This window comes from Thyridium curvatum, assembly GCF_004353045.1.
Source record: "Thyridium curvatum strain D216 chromosome Unknown NODE_88_length_166537_cov_86.287828, whole genome shotgun sequence".
NCBI lineage: Eukaryota > Fungi > Ascomycota > Sordariomycetes > Thyridiales > Thyridiaceae > Thyridium > Thyridium curvatum.
Window position 1 is genome coordinate 1,145 of NW_022156843.1, and position 15,982 is coordinate 17,126.

At 59.6% G+C, this 15,982-nt stretch overlaps 4 protein-coding genes across 4 annotated transcripts; 3 read left to right on the top strand and 1 right to left on the bottom strand.

Moving 5' to 3' along the window:
* Positions 1 to 3,934: 3,934 nt before the first annotated feature.
* On the top strand, positions 3,935 to 4,555 carry E0L32_010633 (uncharacterized protein; the record flags this gene model as incomplete). Its single annotated transcript, XM_031133272.1, has 2 exons — positions 3,935 to 4,153; positions 4,223 to 4,555. The coding sequence occupies 2 exons, from the start codon at positions 3,935 to 3,937 to the stop codon at positions 4,553 to 4,555; spliced, it is 552 nt and encodes a 183-aa protein (XP_030989346.1).
* An 827-nt stretch (positions 4,556 to 5,382) lies between these two features.
* E0L32_010634 (uncharacterized protein) lies at positions 5,383 to 7,156 on the top strand (the record flags this gene model as incomplete). Its single annotated transcript, XM_031133274.1, has 3 exons — positions 5,383 to 5,571; positions 5,633 to 6,870; positions 6,949 to 7,156. 3 exons carry the CDS (start codon positions 5,383 to 5,385, stop codon positions 7,154 to 7,156), a joined length of 1,635 nt encoding a protein of 544 aa, XP_030989347.1.
* Positions 7,157 to 8,621: 1,465 nt separating this feature from the next.
* On the top strand, positions 8,622 to 10,688 carry E0L32_010635 (uncharacterized protein; the record flags this gene model as incomplete). The annotated part of the gene is made up of 3 exons (XM_031133275.1): positions 8,622 to 8,841; positions 8,921 to 9,293; positions 9,371 to 10,688. The coding sequence occupies 3 exons, from the start codon at positions 8,622 to 8,624 to the stop codon at positions 10,686 to 10,688; spliced, it is 1,911 nt and encodes a 636-aa protein (XP_030989348.1).
* Positions 10,689 to 11,100: 412 nt separating this feature from the next.
* On the bottom strand, positions 11,101 to 13,814 carry E0L32_010636 (uncharacterized protein; the record flags this gene model as incomplete). The annotated part of the gene is made up of 4 exons (XM_031133276.1): positions 11,101 to 12,582; positions 12,639 to 13,121; positions 13,228 to 13,249; positions 13,327 to 13,814. 4 exons carry the CDS (start codon positions 13,812 to 13,814, stop codon positions 11,101 to 11,103), a joined length of 2,475 nt encoding a protein of 824 aa, XP_030989349.1.
* Positions 13,815 to 15,982: the final 2,168 nt, after the last annotated feature.

Genomic DNA, 15,982 nt, shown 5'->3' on the forward strand with positions numbered 1-15,982 from the left:
CTTGAAAAGAGCTTTTAGTCCACCGGGGGACCTACAAGATAGTAATGCGACCCAGCCTCTGATAAACAGTTCCTCGGTGTCATGAGATCATCTCACCACGACCACTTCATGTACTGTGTTCGAGTGTTGATTAGTCGTATCTGTCGTATGTCGTCACGTTTCCGCGGCTCGACAACCACAGTATGCAACCAAAACGCGAGTGGCATCCCCCTCAAGGCCACTTTCTCGAGATCGTCCCGACAGCTTCGATGAGGCTCCGAAGCTTTGGGCCGCCATTCAAGCCTCACAATCTCAAGGTGGCTCGATCCATGACACTCTCGAGTCGCCACGGACATTCATGGCGTCCCCCAGAAATGCCTCGTGCCACCCCCCCAAGAAGTACCAACAGACAACGGTGGCTTGCTGACGAGACGCCCTATCACATCTCGCCTACGGCCATTCCGGTACTTCCATGCCTTCTCTAATCCCTGCCCATGCACCTCGGTGTTGTGGTGGTGTTGAAAAGAAAAGAAAAGAAAAAAAGAACAATAGGATTACGACACGGGATTTGCATCAATGGATGGTGCCAGCCGCACCCTCACCCATCCATACACACAGCCAGCAAACTTCTCGACGGCTGGTCCCTGTCTTGCATCGAACTGGCTCGCTCGCATTTCCGTGACTGGCGGCCTTCAGTCCCGGGTGCGGGGGTCAACTCCCGCTAATTTAGGCCTCTTCCAGTGTCGCCCCAGCACTCTGCTCAGAGTACTTGTATGAGGTGACCCCCGCGGACCCCCTTTTTTCCCTCTGGCTGATGTGACTAGAGATCTGCTAGGGTAGGTACCCGTGGAGCCCGTGGAGTGATCTGCCAACTCTACAAGATGGGGAGGAAGACACATCTGCACGTGCAGTGCTGGAAGTCAACTACTGACCCTAAACCAAGGCAGGATCATGAAGAGGGCGCCGTCGGGAAAGATGTCTCGCCAGAGGCAACGTTTATTGGGCCACACTGTTCTCGTGCTTTGTTTGCGTCCCGAAAGGGGGGGGACGCCACAGGCGAGAGAGAGCTCAGGATAGTAAGGTACCTCTGGATCTGCCCTACTGGATGCGATTGCGCCCTTTGCGCGGGCCTTTCTGGTGTGTGAGCAGGGGATCCCGGGTCGCGCTGAAGAATAGCGTGCTGTTGGCGCAGGGTGGAGCCCGGGGTTGGTCGCAGCTGATTGGGTTCACGTTTGTTTGGCATCAGTCTTCCCACACTAGCCGGAGACTCCTCCGTGCGTCGGGAGCCTGAAAGGTCTGTCTTGCGTTCACCAGGTCGGTGGGCGCACGTTGTGACGAGATTGAGAGGCTGCGTGTGCCAAGGCGCAGCTGTCCGAGGCGCTCTGAGGCTCGACATCAACCGAGATGAAGATGGCCCTCTCGGTGTCTTCTATCTTTCTTGCATCTATTTCAAGGAGGCACCAGACGAGCCGATCTATTATTGAAACTGTCCTCGGCCAAGAGCCCACAAGGCTGGAGAGCTGAGTTGCAGCACGATGGTCTCTCGACCGAGTCCAGGTCACTAGTGAAGGCAAAGGACTGCACCGTCTCTTGCTAATATTGTCGGTCGATCATCCAACCAGTCGCGCTAGAGCAGCTGAAGGCCGCCGTGCCGTTCCCTAGGTTGTCGATCTGCTCAAAGGAAGAGTGGTCTCCTGAATGGTAGGTATTCCTCAAACATGCTTCCAGTTGCCTGGTTTCCGCAAGAGGTCGATGGAGTTCCATTAGGGGATCTTGATTATTCTGCGGTACACAGGGGTCCCTGATGAGGCAAACGACCAGGTCTTGCGGCGAACAGAGCATATCTTCGCGTACATGTCCAGCCTGCATAATTGCGACGGAAATAGGCGCCTTGGCATTTCCGACTATTGTTACGCTGACAGCCTTGCTGCCGAGTCCATCTCGGCCGCTTCTCCACGAAAGAGGCTCTCCCTGGTGCGTGTAGTTGCAGCCATCGGCAGACACTCGCATGACTCCCATCCACTCACCCCTCCAAGCTGACAGCGGAGAACCCGATGAAAGAAAGCACTCATACCGGGGCCGTCGACAGAGTCTGGTTCGTACGATGTCGTCATCTCCGGGAGTCTCGGCGGCCGTGAGATCGCGCTCGCGAGGTGGTGGGAGAGAGAGAGAGCCTGCATCAAGTCAGAACGGCGAGGTTTTTCCAGTCCACCTGACCAGAACGATGCGCGGTGATTTGTACAAAAGATCTGTATGTCAAGGCCGTGAATGCCACATCCCCCATACCGACCTGCAGGAAGGGGGAGAAGCAAGCAACATGTCTCGTGTGTGTGACTCTGGCGCACTAGCTGCAGCCGCTAGCCATGCAAGTCGATGGAAGTGTTCAGCAGCTGCAGGGTCGGGACCCAGGCGCGACAGCCAAGCCAGCGTTGAAGCTCACCTCACAGTGGTTCGGTGGGGGGTGGGGGTTTGCGTCGGTGGTGCCCTCCAAGTGCCCGCAGGTACAGAGGTTCATCTTCATATTGCGTGTTGTCTGACTTGCTTGATGTCGGCCAGGGCCGCCAGCACATCCAACTTCTCTCATGCAAGCCACCGCTTTGAGATTGAGATGCCCGACATGCAAGCGGTGGGAGAGGCGAGAATGTTTGGCTGGCCCAGCTCGACGGACTTTTGGGAAGACCAGACCGGGGCTCCGTGATCGCTCGACTCTGCAGCGGACGAGTCCTTTCCTTGTAATATGTATGAAGGTGGACTGAACCAAACCAGGGACTCTGTACCGTGTCACCAATACAACACTCTAGCACACGTTGTGGAGGCGTGGGTTGTGAGTGGGAGCGCCCGCGAGACGATCATCCGTGGTTGTCTGTCTGCTGACTGGACCAGATTACCGGAGTTTTTTCTGCTTCATCAACCTAGCTGCCTGTAGGGCATGTACTCTGACTTGCATGACAAGAGTAGACTAAAGATAATCCCGAGATCGTGGTGTACCTACACCGGCAGTGCCCACATCCCAAGACTTCGGGGAATTCCAGAATGCTGATCAGCGGAACGTGGAATGGTCCTCTCACTCCGCATGAGAGGCCATGCCTTGGGTCAGTACGGAAATAGGCCATGATTTAAAGCACCCATTGTCTGGCCGGCAACGGTCAGAGCGGAGCCGAGAAAGACACTTCCCACCTACACCGTTGCATATCGACTTCTCGCTCTAGGAACATGCGCGAGTACCTGGTTGAATGTCTATTGAAGAACCGCTCGGCAACATATCGCAACCGTCCCTTCTGATCCACGTGAGGGCACACAAAGAGACGGACGGGAGTCTGCTGTGCGACAGCGTCAAACCGGGCGTGTGTCCCAGCGACTCGGCCTGTCACCTGTTGGATGTGGAGGACGGAGGATGGGGGTTTCAGGCTAATAAGATCAAATCAGTCCAAACTTGGAGCTTCAATGGTGGGATCCGTCCACGGATTTGGTAGTTAGTTAGCTGTTAGATCAATCAATGTCCCAAAATGCCACAACCCGCCAGACACTGCGCAACGGCCAGGAAAACCAAGCTTGGCCCGCCAGCCACTTCTCACCGCCCAGACCAGCCAATGGGATGCTAGGAGGACCCTTAGGTCCCGCACCAGAAAAGTGGGCAAGTGTCGTCAGAGCCCCGAAGTCAATGGCTTTTTTTGCCCTGGCCCACGCTGGGCGCCGGGTGTGTGTGGTTGGCAGTATGATTACCTACTAATTCTCCTCCCCGTCGTGTGCCTACGCTTTCTCCTCACCAGTCACACCCTCGTGCGGTCAATGCGACGACAAACTTCTCGCCCACTCTCCAGCACGCCTTCTTATCGCGAGTTCTCACAAAAGCCATGTGATTTGCAACGGGACCGACCGTACACATTTCTACAGCAGACCTGACAGCGCACTCACCGACTGTCGCCCGACCTGCAGCCTCCTCCCCTCCTCTCCAATGGCGCCCTCCAAATCTCGCGCTCAAGACGACTCCAAGTCGGAGACACCGACTGGCAAAGACAAGAACGGTGGCCATGGCCATTCGACATCGTCGTCTACCAAGATTCGCCGTGTGGGAAGCTCGACCGGCTCCCAGCTCAAGGAGACCACCAACGCTTCCAGCCTGCCCACCGCCCCGGCCGCGCCCGCAGTCTCCCAGACCACGGCTCCCACAGGGGTTAGTAGAGACGATAACACAGATATGCTTATGGCTCTCCGCAATCACTGACATGCCTTATTTATACAGCTACAATGGTCCTCCTTCGACCGCAACGTCCTCCACTCCTACCGTCGAGTCTACCGTCTCAACACCCCGACCGCCTTTGTCCACGACTACAACCGACGAATCTTGACACAGCCGGGCAGCATCGGCCTGCGATCCCCGAGCATGGCGAGAAAGCTAGACCTCAGACGACAAAGCAAAGAGCAGTTGGCGACTACAGCGCGGAAACACTTCAACAGCATCGGCATTCAAGAGAACGATGTCATTGTCGACTTCCTCCACAAGGTGCGGAACAAAGACGCCGCGGACCTGATGCCCAGAAGAGCAGACCACTTCGGCCTTGAAATGGAGAGTTGAGCGACGGTGCATACAACAATACTGCAAAGGGACCACCGGCCTGACCAAGTCAGAAAATGGGGAAACAGTCCCTGCTTGTCGAGATCTGGCCAGTCGGTTCCCTTGAAAGAGAGATGATGGTTTTTTTTATAGACAATACCCCTAGAACACTAGACCCTAGTCTGCGTTCTTGTTTTTCTTTTCTCCCTCTCGGTACTATAGGGCATGGGTTTCTGGACGGCGTTTTGGTTTTGGCGAGGCAATTAGGATACGATACGACAATGTCACGCATTTTCATCCAAATCTGCGAAGTGCGCTCTCTGATTGTTCTACCAGACCGACCGGAGATCTGCCAGATTGACGAGCGTCGCGGGGCTGACTCGGTCGCGCGATTGAGCACGAAATGAAGGACCCCCCTTCTGTGGCGAGCTAGTACATACAAGCAAATCACCTGTGAGACCGGTGGGGACCGCTGGCCCTCAGGCCTGGGACCAACTGTAAGCCAGAGAATAATCGCGTATCTTCCACCAGCGCCGCGGGTGGGGCGACTTGAGCCGAGCTAGTCCTGGGCCTGAGGCAGGCATTGGCTGGCCACGCCGTCGTGCGCGGGCTGCGTCGGTCGAAAAAAAGTTGAGCCGGCAAACGGGTCAAATTAGAGGTCTGGGCTCTGTGAAGCTGGCGATGTCATCTATCTCTTAGGAAAGACAAACTCCCTTTTCCCTCCTTTTCGCTGTTGTCGGTTTGCCAATGCTCTGTTCCTATTTGTTCCTACTATTCCATGCCGTTTCTTAAACTGATGATACCATTGTAACGCGCGAACACACACACATACGCGCAAGTACCCTACGATGAACTCGAGCTTGGTTGTCAAAGCCGTCAACCCGGCAAGGCAACTCTCCCCGGCGCAAATATGGAGGAGGCAGAGGATACCTACGTGCCGGCGGGAACGGGTCCGGCTGAGTACCGCCGCGTTGAATGCTAGGCGCCAGGCCCGCCCGTCGCCCAGGAGCCCTTGCCAGGCGATCGTCTCCAAGAGGGTGAGTAGAGACTCTGCCAGCTATAACCTGCACCTACGTTCCTAACGTTCTGTCCTCCCAGGCATTCCACGCAACACCAAGGACATTCGCGCCGCAAAAGGACCCCTACAACACCCTCGGCGTAGGCAAGAGCGCCACCGCGGCCGAGATCAAGAAGGCGTACTATGGCCTGGCGAAGAAGTGGCATCCCGACACGAACAAGGACCCGACGGCCAAGGACCGCTTCGCGGAGATCCAAGGCGCCTACGAAGTCCTCTCCGACCCCAAGAAGAGGGAGCAGTACGACCAGTTTGGCGCGGCCGGTTTTGACCCCAATGCGGGCCCCGGCATGGGCGGCGACCCCTTCGGCGGCCAAGGGCACCCGTTCTCCGGCTTCGGCGGCGGCCAGGGCGGATTCGGCTCCAACTTCAACTTTGAGGACCTCTTCTCGGCTTTCACGGGGCAGCAGAACCCCTTCGGACGCCGTGGCGGCGGCGGCGGGCGGAACCCTTTCCAGCAGGAGATCCTGGTGGGCGACAACATCGAGGTGCAGACGACGATCTCGTTCATGGAGGCGGCCAAGGGGACGAAAAAGACCATCACCATCACCCCGCTGGTGACCTGCAAGACGTGCAACGGCGACGGACTAAAGTCGGGATCCAAGAGGACCGGCTGCAAGTCGTGCAACGGGACCGGCACGCGCGTCCACTTTGTGCAGGGCGGCTTCCAGATGGCGTCCACCTGCACGGCCTGCGGCGGCACCGGCTCCACGATCCCCAAGGGCTCGGAGTGCGGCTCCTGCTCCGGGGACGGCGTGGTCAGGGAGCGCAAGACGCTCACGGTGGACATCCCCGGCGGCATCGAGGACGGCATGCGGCTGAGGGTCGACGGCGAGGGCGACGCGCCCATCACCGGCAAGGCGGACCCGTCCAGCGTCCGGGGCGCGCGCGGAGACCTCTACGTCTTCGTCCGGGTCGCCTCGGACCCCAAGTTCAGCCGGTCCGGCTCCGACATCCTCTACACCTCGACGATCCCGCTGACGACGGCGCTTCTGGGCGGCGAGGTCACGATCCCGACGCTGGACGGGCAGGTCAACGTCAAGGTCGCCACGGGCACCAACACGGGCGACAAGATCACGCTGTCGGGCATGGGCATGAAGAAGCTGGGCGCGCGGCGCGGCGGCTCGGGCGACCTGCGGGTCGAGTTCCGCGTCGCCATGCCCAAGTACCTGACCTCGAACCAGCGCACGATCCTGGAGATGCTGGCGGACGAGATGGGCGACAAGACGGCCAAGCGGGTCATGAACGTCAACTGGAAGGAGTGAGTGTGATCCTCTTTTTTTTTTAACTGCTTGCGGACGATGCATCTCCCCCATTCGCTAACTTTTTAACGCGAAAGTACTGATGATGCTGATCCTGTGTCTAGAGCTTCGGAAAACCCCCACCAGAGCGAGGGCTTCCTCAAGTCGCTCTGGCACCAGCTCACCAACCACCCGGCCCACCAGAAGAAGCCCAAGTCCGGAGGCAAGACCGACGGCAAGGACGCGAGCGGCGGCGACAAATCGTCGACCCAAGACAAGGAGGACAACAAGAAGTCTTCCAGCTGAGCGGTCTGCCGCTGCAATAGCTCGGCGCCGGCCGCGATTGTGTAATAATAGCGCACGCTTTCGATGCTCCCGTCGAACACGCTGCATCAAACATGCCCTCCTTACCACGGAGGCGGTAATCTCATAGATGGCCCTGCTTAGAGAATAGGCGGAGAAACTGGAACCTCTTTTTTGCATTGGGGTGGTGTTTTGAAAAAAGGCTGTTTTACTCGGCCATCCTCGGAGACAAATCTACGGGTTGTCTCCAGGATGGCTGGGTAGGTTGTGGATGTTTGTTACTCTACATGATGTACAAAAGCAACATCTCCTTCTTCATTGTATAATAAGCGCCATGTGTAATTTCGATAGAGACAAGAGAAGAACCACTCCCAATGGCTGTATTCTAGTCTGAGCATTTGCATCTATCACCATCACCAGGATCTTCTCGAGACTCATTACGGGACGTTGTATGAAATGCTTTCCTGGGGCGCTCGGATGTATCTAACCTAGCTGAATATGCAGGTCCGAGCGTAGATGTGATGGACGGATAAATGATTTCACAAGCAATTTCCAGTCTCAACGGCGCAATCCGGTCGTTTTCTCGGAGCCTCTCGGCGGAAGCTAGCATCGTTGTGGGGCCGGGATGATGGCGGCCCTCGTCTCTGGGGAAAGATGGAGAGCTCGCTCCCCGGTAGCGGTAGCTGAGAAGGTTCCACTGTCATGGTCTGTCACTTGAAGAACTTGCTTGTCTACTTGTAATGTGATGATTGAATAACCCTGATCCAGGACAATGCAGGTGCTTCAGGGCCAACCTCCCATTGCCCCATTTCAGCCCGCAGAGAGCTTCGCAACTCACAAGGCCACAAGAAGTCCCGCGACTCCGCCTGGAAACTCCGACACTTCATTTGGGTCGCGCAAGCTTCGGGCAAATTATATCGAACCTGCATTAGCTCTCCGCGTCCCCCATCCCCCTCCTCCATCCTGGTCTCAACAACTGTTTCCCCGCAGGGCCGGGGCTCTCGTTGCCCGCGCGGGGGAGGGTGAGGTCATGGAACAGCAGTCTTTGGGCCGAATTGCAGGGAAGCTTTTCTTGCTCCCCGCTGCCTGTTGACGATGGCCTGGTCCGTTTGCATGTTGGCTTTCCGTCCCCGTCATCTTGCAGGGTCTGGTCCTAAGCGCCTCCACCAAGGCCCTACTGCGGCGAAACTGTGGCTTGCATCGTGACTTTTCGTCTTGCAGTGCTAGATCGGGAGGGAGGGAGATCAATCGACACGTGCACAGACGGTCGTGTTTCCCCTGTTGCTGCCGTGATCGCATATGCAAAAGACTGTGCATGATTCTTCTGGGCGGCCGGCAAGGGCTGGGTGGGATATAACCTCGCTCATCATCTCTCACATCCGTCCCCTGCTCCTTGGTCTTTCCTTCCACCATCCTGTAAAGTGAAGTCATTCCCAAAGACATACACACAAGCAGTGGTGGTGCAAGAATGCTGTCTGGGATCTCGTTGTGCCTCTTGGCAGGCGCCGCTGTCCTCGTCGAGGCGTCGACCATCGACATCCGCGACCAGGGCCTCGAAGCTTTCATCCAGGCCGAGCGCAAGATCGCGCTGCAGGGCGTGCTCAACAACATCGGGCCCAATGGCTCGGCTGTCCCCGGTGCACACGCCGGGTACGTCGTGGCCAGTCCGTCCAAGGACAACCCGAACTGTAAGGCCGAGAAGTCCCTCATCCCGTGCCATCTGATCAGCGAGTGAGTGACTTACACGGAACCACCCAACTCCTCCAGACTTCTACACCTGGACCCGCGACTCGGCCCTGACGCTCAAGATGCTCATCGACGAGTTCATCCTCGGCGGCGACAAGAGCCTCGAGGTCTACATCACCGACTACGTCCACGGCCAGGCCGTCCTGCAGACCGTCACCAACCCGTCCGGCTCCCTGCTGCCCTCGGGCACGGGCCTCGGCGAGCCAAAGTACAACGTCGACGGCACGCGGTTCAACGGCGCCTGGGGCCGGCCGCAGCGCGACGGACCCGCGCTGCGGGCCATCGCCCTCATCACCTACGCCAACTGGCTCGTCGAGCAGGGGCAGGCGGCCAAGGCCAAGGACGTCGTGTGGCCGGTCATCTCGAACGACCTGTCCTATGTCGGGCAGTACTGGTAAATATACACACACACACTCCGCACCTGTCGCTCCTGACACCTGCCCGGGTGAACTGACGTGATGACCGTGATAGGAACACGACCGGCTTCGACCTCTGGGAGGAGGTCGACGGCTCCAGCTTCTTCACCACGCAGAACCAGTACAAGTCGCTCGTCGACGGCGCCGCCCTGGCCGCCAGCCTCGGCGTCCCCTGCGCGGCGTGCGGCCAGGCGGCCCAGGTCCTCTGCCTCCTCGACCAGGCCTACTGGAACGGCGCCTTCTTCACCGCCAACGTCAACCTCAAGTCGCCCAACGGCCGCGTCGGCGTCGACGCCAACACGGTGCTGGGGCCCATCTCCGTCTTCGACCCGGCCGTCGCCTCGTGCGCCGACCCCTCCGTCCAGCCCTGCCACAGCCGCGCCCTCGCCAACTTCAAGGTCTTTGTCGACACCTTCCGCAACGCGTCGCTGTACCCCATCAACGCCGGGGCCGGGCCCGCGAGGGGCGTGGCCCTGGGCCGGTACCCGGAGGACGTCTACTTCGGGGGCAACCCGTGGTACCTCATCACCCTGGGCGCGGCCGAGTTCCTCTACGACGCGGCCGAGCAGTGGGCGCGCCAGGGCCGCCTCGCCGTCGACGAGACCTCGCTGCCCTTCTTCCGCGAGCTCTACCCGGCCGCCGCGGTGGGCGTGCATGAGCGCTGCCGCAAGTCGGGCCCCTTCCGCGCCATCTCGGACGCCGCGCGCGCCTACGCCGACTCCTTCGTCGCCGTGGCGCAGCGGTACACGCCCGCCTCGACGGGCGCCCTGTCGGAGCAGTTCCTGCGCAGGGAGCCCGGCACCCCGCTCTCGGCGCGCGACCTGACCTGGTCCTACGCCGCCTTCGTCTCCATGGCCCAGCGCCGCGCGGGGCTCTTCCCCCCGGCCGGGTGGACCTCGGCCGCGCCCCGGCTGCCGAGCTCCTGCGCCGCGTCCTCGGCCAAGGGCGTCTACGCGCCCGCCGCGGCGGCGGGCGCGCCCAACGTCACGGTCGGCTGCGTGCGCAACGTGCTCTTCGCCGTCAACGCGAGCACCTACTACGGCGAGAACGTCTACGTCGTCGGCAACGCGAGCGCCCTGGGCGCCTGGCGCGTCGCCGACGCGCAGCCCCTCGTCGCGAGCAACTACACCGCCCAGCGGCCCCTGTGGTTCGGGCAGGTCGCGCTCGAGGCCGGGCAGACGGTGGCCTACAGCTACGTGCGCGAGGAGAACTGCGGGCAGCCGTGGCTGTGGGAGCAGGGCGCCGGCGCCAACAGGACTGTCGTTCTGCCGGCGTGCAGCAAGGAGGAGGAGGAGAACGGGACGGGCGAGGAGCCCTTTGTCGTTACCAACGATGCGTGGGTGGGGCCTGTCGGGTCGTCTGGAAATTGCTGAAGGCGGGTGGCTGTTTGTTGACATGGGAAGAGGGGAGGGTGGTGATATAGATAGATATCTGACTTGATTGGAGTTGAGGCGCGATGTGAGGGCCTGAACTGTATGTACTAGCTATCTACATAATGATGAATATGGAAAAGAACGAAGCTATGGAAGAAAACAAAGAGCTGTCCCAAACTCCGTTGTGAACCATACTCAACCGCACTGCGTTCCTTTTTGAGCAAAAAGACGTGATAGAAAAGGGGGTATTTCCTTAACAACCACCATCGTCATCCAACCATGAAAACAACGTTGCCACCCGTGATGCTTGAACCAGCATTAATCATCCTTCCTCCAAAGATCTACAAAGACTATCCTGAACCGCATGCATATGACCAAACCCAAGCAAAACCAAGTTACCCGAAAACACCCACTACTGAGGAGGCTGCATCCCTCCTCCGGCGCTCCGCATCCCGGGCGCCATGTCGTACATCATCCCTCCGCCGGCGCCGGCCGCGCCCCCATAAACAGGGGCCTCGGGCACCATGAAGCTCCAGTCCATCCCGCCAAACATGTCGTTGCCCATGCCGTACCCTTGCAAGTCAAAGGTGGGGAACATGGGCATGCTGTCGTCGCCCAGGTACGCGCCCTGAGCCGCCGGACTGGCCGTCACGCCCACGCCGCGAATGGGCTGCATCCCGCCAGGCAACGAGCCCTCCACCGGCATGCCAGCATGCGGGCCACCCTGCTGGTGCTGCTGAGCCTGCTGTTGCTGTTGCGCCTGCGTTTGCTTGGGCTTCAGCTTGGCGAACCGCTCGCGCAGCAGCTCGATGAACTTGGGCGTCTCGAGCGCGCGTCCCTGCGCCGCCTCGGCCGCCTCGCGCGCGTCCCACGCCTTGATGAACATGCTGCCGAAAGTCAGGTGCACGGGGCTCTTGAGCTTGCGCGCGAGCCCCCGGCGCTCGTGGTTCTCGGCGATGACGGCCCACGCGCGCTCGACGAGCTCGTCGCCCGCCTGCTGCCGGCGCGGGCTGCGCAGCTCGCGTGTCAGGAACATGTAGCCCGGCAGGGGGAAGTACATGTGCGTGTACCAGAGGAACCCCCGCAGGGCCTCGCTGCTCTGCAGCACGTTGTCGTACTCGATCATGCGGATGGCCTCGAGGAAGAGGGCGTCGCGGTCACCGGGCCCGTCCTCGTCGGGCGGGGTGTTGGCATTAGGCGGGCCCGGGGCGGCCTGCGGGCGGGCTACCGGTGCTCCGTCGGGCCCGTGGTTGGGCGGCCCTCCCGCGCCGGGCGTGGAGCGGACGAGGTAGGCGATGACGCGCAGCTTGCAGAGCGCCTGGCGGGTCATGAGCAGGGTGAAGAGGTGCAGGGGGATCTTGGGGTCGCAGTGCTTGAGGTAGCAGTTCTCGATGCCGGCGCAGTACGTGTCGAGGTCGGTCGCCGTGGGCAGGACGTGGTTGGCCACGTGGGTCGCGACGTCGGGCGAGGCCGGCGACGACGTGTACTGCACCTTGCGGCCCTGGCCGAGGTGCGGCGCCGGGCGGACGCTGCCCGGGGCCGCGGCCGTGGTCATCTCGATGCGGGTGAGGCAGAAGAGCATCTCCGTGGGGACGAGGTACGGCGCGGGCGGGTCCTTGGCGTGCGGGTACAGGTCCGAGTCGTTGACGTTGAGAGGGTACTTTGTGTCGCTGTTGCTCGAGGACAGCGCCGTGATGCTCGAGCCGGTCATCTCTGCGATGCGCTTGTCGAATATGGCGATCTGCCACCACAGGCGCCGGCGCAGCTCGGCCTCGAAGGGGGGCACATTGAACTGGGCGCCGTCCCGGTGCAGCCCTATGCGCTGTGCGATGCGGACGGCGATGCCTATCAGGCAGAAGAGGGAGCGGGGATCCACGTATTGGCGGACAGATAACTGCGACTCGTTAGACATTGATATTCTGTGAAAGGCACACGCCATCCTGTACTCACAAGGAAGAGAAAGAAGGCCTGGAGGGTCATCATATCCGCACTCCGCATGAAGCCGGCGTTGATCAGCGACTGCTGGGTTGCGTGGTGGAACCGCTTCAGGACACGGGATTTCTCTTCGGTCAGGGTATTCATCACGTCCTCGTCGGACATGGAGGTGATGGCAATGAAGTAAATAGCAAACATGAGGCACTCCAGGGGTTTGGAGATCTTGGACGGGTTAGCGCCGGCCTCGATGATCTGGGCTTGCAGTGTTTGGGCGTGGGTGATCTTCAAGAGAGGGTTGACGTTGGTAAGATAGATCTGCCATAGCTGGAATATCTGGATGCCGGGAGGATGCAGGTCTGTCACCTTGCTGGTGGAGCCGCCGATGACAAAAGGGAAGCCGTCTGTGTTCTCGAACATGTTGTCAAAGGCTTGATGGATAGTTGGGCCCTCCGAGTCATCGTCGGATGTGTCTCGGAGTAGTTGATCGGTGGCCCGGTACTATGAGAGTGGTCAGCCAAGTCGCGCTCGAGACGGGAGGAGCATGCAGCACTCGATTCAAGAGGCAGGTGCTGATAGGAAGCGTGCTGGTGGGTAAGATACACACCTCTTTGTAATACGGATACCACCTACAAGGAAGTGTTAGTTGTAAGCATAACAACAGGGTTATTGTGGACATGGACTGTCGAGACGAGAGAGAACCTACCTTCCATCCTGCGCACTTCCTTCGGGATAATCGTTACTGGAAGATGGCGACGTCTTCAGCCCGCCGAGATCGTGCTGCAGCTCGTCGACCTCGTCGAGGGTCGAGGCGTCCGACGTCTTGTACTCGGCGGCGATGGGTTCAAATTGAACGCCGTGTTGGAGGAGCAGGGTCTCATACTTGCGCAGGCGGTCGAAGAGGTCGCGCTCGTGAGGCTTCTTCTTGCGGCGCCGCGGAGGCTGGGGCGGGATGACCCGGCAGTCGACCCCGGCCTTGAGGCAGTTCCCACATGGCTTGTTCTTATCACAACGCACCTTGCGCTGTTGACACAGAACACATGAGTGGCCCCTGGTCAATTTCATAACCGAAGGTTCAGGCGGCGGGGGATGTGGCGGCAGGGGCCCATGGGCAGCAGCTGAGACGGGGACGGATAGCCTCTGGGATGAGGAGTCACCGGGTGCAGCAGGTGGTTGCGGTTGCCCAGACGCCATTGTGTCCAAGGTAGGATGTCCACTGTATAAGAGCGTTGGAGTCCGGCCGGGCAGTTGAGAAGGGTCCTCGGAGCCGAACCTTGTCTGGGGGTGGGCAGAGTGTCTGGGGGGTGCGTGTCGACGGGGGTGTGGTGAGTAAGAAAGGCACGCGTGCAGCGGGGAACGGGAACGGGCACGAGTCTTTGCTCTAGCTGGGCCAGCCGAGGCCAGGCCTGGGTAGAGACACGCGGGCGGAGAGCCTCGTTTTCCCAAAGGAAAGAAACCAGGGTAGCCAATTCGCGGTGGTGCAGCTTCTTTGGGAGGGGCGTACTACCGTGAGAAGCGCGCGGTTCAGCCCTACGAGGAGCACGTACGTTGGTGGATGTGGGTGTGCGTGTGTGTATGTGTGTGTACCCCCGGTCTCCAATGATGCGCCAGTTACGCAGATCGATGGAATCGAAGCAATGAAAGGTAACGGTCGACGGTCCCGGAGCCCGGGCCTAGGGTTGGCCGTCCTCTCTGCAAGTTGGGTAGGTACCGTGCCGTACGTACCACGGCCGCCGCCTTTCCACCTCACCCGCAGGGCCAAAAGAAGGAAATTGAGGCTCTGAAGCGGGGTACTTTTGACGGCTGGGTGGGTGGCTGGCTGGCTGGGAATGTAGATCTGGCGGACGGGGAGTGAAGAGAGGCCTGGGACCCGAACGAATGACCGAGGGCTTGTTCCAGCAGTTGCGCGCCTGGTCAATCAGATGTTCTCACTCCGACTCTGCCTAAGCTCGGGAAGTGTGCGGACCCTGATACCGAGAGCGAGGGAGAGACAAAAGGTTGAAAAAGAGTCGAACAGCCCCTCTTCTCCGGCTGAGCTGTCTGTTCCTCCGCGGTAGGTGACTGTCTTACTGGGGGGATCTCACAAGGCCAAGCGCTGTGTCTCCTGCCCGTCCTCTGATAAGAACTGGAGGGAGTGGCCCAACTTTGCTCGCCCGGGGCCAGTCCTGTCAAGCCAGTTCGAGGTTCAGCCTCGCGCCAACAAACAGCAGCAGTGGCAGCAGCAGCGGCAGAGACAGTCGGCAGTCGACAGAAGCAATCCAAGAAAAGCACCTCGAGTCGTCGATCCTCTCCCCTCGGCGCAGAACAAACAAAAGAACAGAGGAGAGTCCACTACAGCTGTGCATGAACCTATTCCGATTCCTGCGCAGCACACTGGGGCTGGTGGATTTTTTCAACAATGCCCTCTCTGTAGCAAGGACTGAATGTCGGCTTCTCGCTCTCACGAACCCCGCGCGCGCGAGCTGCTTGACTCAACCAACAGAGACTGCTGGCTCTCCTCCCCTCCTCTGCGTGTGCGTGCCTTGCTTCTGTTGGTCGTTTGCCCCCCCAGGACAGGCTCCATCTGTCGGGCAATGGGCTGCAACGTTCGGGACCGAAAGAAGTCCCCTTATCCCCGACCAGACCCCACTCCTGGCTGCGGCTACGCTAGGCCGAGAATGGGATAGCGCCAGGGAAGGAGGGACCCAGTCCGGAGGTTCTGGCGGGGGAAGCTACGACCGACAGCTCCAGCTCAAGCTTTCCAGCAATTTGAAGTGACCAGGTTCATCTACCGAGTCCGATGGGGAAGTTCCTGAATTGCCAGAACACCCGCCAGACATCATCATCATCAGCATCATCGCCATCCCCAGCTCTGCCAATATTGGTCTTTCCCCAATACTACTGCCGCAGGTGTCTGAGTGGGTGTTTGGGTCCTCCACCCCTCCACCAAGCCTCGATGCCACAATATCAATGGACAAAGTGCCCACCACCACGCTCCGCCCATCCTGCTGCCATGCCTCCATCGCCACGGATCTGATCCCATCCCCGAGGGAGCCAAGAGAGCATTGGCACCGAGTTGTACATACAGGATCAGGAGTGGCGCACCGCACACCCCTCTCTGCCCAGTCCACTGCCCACTTCAACATGTTAAGTAGGTAGCAGCAGTCAGGTCGACCCGAACCCAAGAAAAGACACAGACAGGTAAGCTCCAGGTTAATCTACAGCCCATGCACACCAAGCCAAGGTAGGATGTGCGTTATATAACCATATCTCTCTCCTTTTATACTTCCCCTGCTACTTCCCAGTCCCTCGGGGGTGGATGGCCTGTTTCTTTTCTCGTCTCTCCCCATCTATCTGCAACACCTCGCAGAGTTCTTTTTCTT